General features: G+C 54.3%; 1 protein-coding gene across 1 annotated transcript in view; it reads left to right on the forward strand.

Moving 5' to 3' along the window:
• IGDCC4 (immunoglobulin superfamily, DCC subclass, member 4) overlaps positions 1–3,997 on the forward strand; it is a 29,475-nt gene that overhangs the window by 20,816 nt on the left and 4,662 nt on the right. The window contains exons 14-17 of the mRNA XM_010834603.1: positions 1,522–1,692; positions 1,925–2,062; positions 3,231–3,336; positions 3,883–3,996. Of these exons, the coding sequence (XP_010832905.1) occupies positions 1,522–1,692; positions 1,925–2,062; positions 3,231–3,336; positions 3,883–3,996 (529 nt within the window). The remainder of the gene's footprint in view (positions 1–1,521; positions 1,693–1,924; positions 2,063–3,230; positions 3,337–3,882; position 3,997) is intronic.

A 3,997-nucleotide genomic window follows, 5' to 3' on the forward strand; every position in this document is an offset into this window, starting at 1 on the left:
AGGCAGGCATCCTGGACTCTGCATTTGGGTCCCCAGCCTGCCCCTGACACACAGGGAGACCTAGGCAGACCCCTTCCCCAGCAGGGCTTCTGTGTCCTCATCTGTAAAAAGGGAAGTTGGGACCATGAGCTCTGCAAGTCTGTGACTCTGGAACCCTCTGGAAACGCATCTGGAGACAAGTGGCTCTTTGTCCTCACAGCAGCCTCTTAGGTTCTGCTGACACAGTTCCCCTTTCTACCAGCAGACCTTTGTTCCTGATCTGAGATAAGAAGACGTATGTAGGGTAGGGTGGGGAGGCCATCCACCCTCATGAATGCACTTTTTAAAAAATGCTTACAAATCGTTTCTCACACACCCATGACCTCAGCTCAAGTGGTGTTGTTAGTCGCTCAGCCATGTCCAACTCTTTGTTCCTCGCGGACCGAGGAGCCTGGCCATGGAATTCTCCAGACAAGAATATTGCAATGAGTTGCCATTCCTTCTCCAAGGGATCTTCCCGATCCAGAGATCGGGCCTGGATCTCCTGCACTGCAGGCAGTTTCTTTACTGCCTGAGCCACCAGGGAAGCCCAAGAGCTCCACTTACCATGGTCTTGCACGTGGAATGGAGGGAGGCTCAGTGTTTTCTCAGGGGAGACTATGACACGGAATCCCCAGCTCAATTGACCTGATTACAGAGAGGGGAATATTTTCTCCTTTCACAGATGGAGAGAGTAGAGCCTGAGAAGTGGGGAGTCACCCAGGGCCATTGAGGGTTCTGACAGCCCATTGTGCTGTGGCTTTTTTAAGCCTCACAGCCCTGGGTCCCCATCTCACCCTCTGTTGGGCCTTGAAAACCTGAGCCCCCAAATTTCTGTTGTTTCCCAACTCATTAGTCACCTTTTGTCCCTCTTTTCTCCCCTCCCTTCCTCATTTACTCCTGCCCCACTCCCGCGCCCCCATCAGCCTCTCTGAAAACAAAACACAAAGCCTTTCAAGGTGGTACTTCACACATGAGGATTCCTGTGACTCTAAGGTCCTGGGCCCAGGCAGGCGTACACGGAGGCTATACAGGACGTCAAACAATTTTACTTGAAGATTTGCGGTGGTGAGGGGAGTTAGGAACTTTAAATAATAAATCATTTTAAACATTACTTAGATATTAAATGTTACCACAGAAGAGATGAGTTTAAATGAAATGTGAGCCTTCCAAAAACTTTTGAGCTCTGCCCCCAGGTCCCCTGAGGACCAGACACCATCTTCAGCCCTTGAAAGTATTTGAGTGTGGACATTTGAAGAGCTCTGCTCCAAAGAGTGGAACAGAGTTTCTAAGAGGGGCAGAATGGTGGCAAAGACCCCTCCCTAACTGTTTTCCAGAAATTCCCCAGTGAGAGACCCGACCTCATTTTGCTTCGTGGTTTGTGGTTTGTTCCAGTAAAGGCGGAAGCAAGGAGGCCATGCCTTCATGCCCTGGCTCCCAGCTGTGCCCATGGCTGGGGCTCTCAGTGCCCCTGCCTCTCCCATCTCCTCCCCTGACACCCAGGGCCCTCGACACCCCCATCTGACCTGCGCCTGAGCCCCCTGACACCTTCCACCGTCCGGCTGCACTGGTGCCCCCCGACGGAGCCCAACGGGGAGATTGTGGAGTATCTGATTCTCTACAGCAACAACCACACCCAGCCCGAGCACCAGTGGACCCTGCTCACCACAGAGGGTGAGTGCCCGCACCCCAGGACCTCTGGGGTTTCCCCCCACCCCTTTCCAGCCTCCCCAGTGGCTGGGTTAGTACTGAGATGGCCACGGAGGTTTGTTCTAGGAGGAGCAGGCAGAAGCTGCTACCTGGGTGGGAGCAGCAGGTCCTCCCAGGGCCACTTCCCAGCCCAGCCCTGCAGGCCACCCCTACCCGGGTCACCAACCCTGCTCTCCCTGGCTCCCCCGCCCCCCAGGAAACATCTTCAGTGCTGAGGTCCACGGCCTCGAGAGCGACACTAGGTACTTCTTCAAGATGGGTGCACGCACAGAGGTGGGGCCTGGGCCCTTCTCTGGCCTGCAGGATGTGATTACTCTCCAGGAGAAGCTCTCAGGTAAGAGGTGGAAAGGGAGGAAGGGGTGGGCTCCATCCTGGGGCAGCCCAAGCTCTCCAAAGGTCCCCAGAGCTGACTTCTAATCTTGAAGTCATGTCCTCCAAGGGCTTGCATTCAGGCACATGTTGTTGGACAGCTGCCCTCTCTATTTGGTGTGAAAGCGTTAGTGGCTCAGTCACGTCTGACTTTTTGTGACGTCATGGACTGTAGGCTCCTCTGTCCATGGAATCCTCCAGGCAAGAGTACTGGAGTGGCTAGCCATTCCCTTCTCCAGGGGATCTTCTCGACCCAGGGATCGAACCCAGTACTTCTGCATTGCAGGCAGATTCTTTACCATCTGAGCCACCAGGGAAGCCAGGTGTGGAGAGGACACATTTGAAGGGGAAATGGGTGCGGTTCAGTGGTAATTCAGTCGAAAGGTCAGATTTGTGGGAAACTGGCTTGGTTTCTTTGGGAACTCACTTTCACTGGAGAACTGGCTTGAAGAGGTGATGAGCTTTATACAGTGGAGGTCTTAGGCCATGAGACTGTCTACACCGTAATTTGCAGGGCTCAGTGTGAAAGGAAAATGTGGGACCCCTTATTAAAAAATGAAGAAGACAGACTTCCCTGGCAGTCTAGTGGTTAAGATTCGACACTCCCGCTGGAGGGGGCATGGGTTCAATCCCTGGTCAGGGAACTAAGATCCCAAATGCTGCACAGCAGCCACAGAAGAAAAAAATACCCTGTGTGCCACAACTAAGACCTAGCATAGCCAAGGAAATACATTAAAAAGAAAAATGAGCAAGAATTTCAGGGTGGTGACAGCAGAGCATTAAGCCAAGCGCAGAGCCCTTCTAAGCATGGGCCACGTGCCACTGCACGTGTTACACACCTGCGAAACCAGCCCTGTTAGGCAGGCAAGAGGCATGTTTCACTGAAAGGCCGGGTTGATGGGGAGGAGCTCCAGCTTCCGGATGTCCAATGGGGCTGACAGTTGGAGAGAGAGGTAGTGGTGGTCCCTGTGAGTCTGTGGGGCCCTCTGATCCTTGCATCAGAGATTTCACACGTCCAAAGGAAGAGACTCAGGCCAGTGGCCTCCAGAGGAAGCCCCAGGATGTCCTGGTCTATGAACCTCGGGTTTTCTCCTGTCCTTGATCTGTTCTATTCCCTCCCTCTCCCCTGCCAGACTCTTTGGATGTGCACTCAGTCACAGGCATCATCGTGGGCGTCTGCCTGGGCCTCCTCTGCCTCCTGGCCTGCATGTGTGCTGGCCTGCGCCGCAGCCCCCACAGGTAGGTAGAAGGACCAGTCTGACCACAGAGAGGAGCAACTTCCTCTGCAGAGAAGAGAGAGCAGGGAAAGTGGCTGTGACTTGCTCTAGCCCCTCCTGGGGGCCCCATTAAAGTTGTCTGGGATGAATGGGTTGGGGTGAGGTCCTCGTGAGAATGGGAAGCGGAATGGGTTTAGGGAAGCCCCCAGCGTATCCCCTCAGTAAGGGCTGGCGTAGCATAGCTGCCTCTCTCCTGCTTCCTTGGTGGTGGTTGTTCACTCAGTCGTGTCTAACTCTTTTCGACCTCATGGACTTCCTTGGTAGCTGCTAGCGTCTTGCAAAGAGGGCCCCCAAATCTCCAGATGCCTAGAGCCCCGGGAGGAAGGACCTCAGTACAGTGTCACAGCTGTTGTGAACAGTCACAGAATTTCTTATCCATTGCACACACGGTGAAATTAAGTCTCAAAGATGGGTAGGAACCTGCCCAGGGACATAGGCTGGACTAATCCCAATCCCACCCCTGCCCCTCTCTTTGACCACACTGTCTGTTTCCCATCTTCCCTTCCAGAGAAGCCCTCCCTGGGCTGTCCTCCTCGGCCACTGCTGGGAACCCTGCACTGTACTCCAGAGCCCGCCTGGCACCCCCCAGCCCCCCAGCTGTCCATGAACTGGAGTCCCTTGTG

This window comes from Bison bison, unplaced genomic scaffold (genome assembly GCF_000754665.1).
Source record: "Bison bison bison isolate TAMUID 2011002044 unplaced genomic scaffold, Bison_UMD1.0 scf7180017864034, whole genome shotgun sequence".
In the NCBI taxonomy this organism is placed as follows: Eukaryota; Metazoa; Chordata; class Mammalia; order Artiodactyla; family Bovidae; genus Bison; species Bison bison.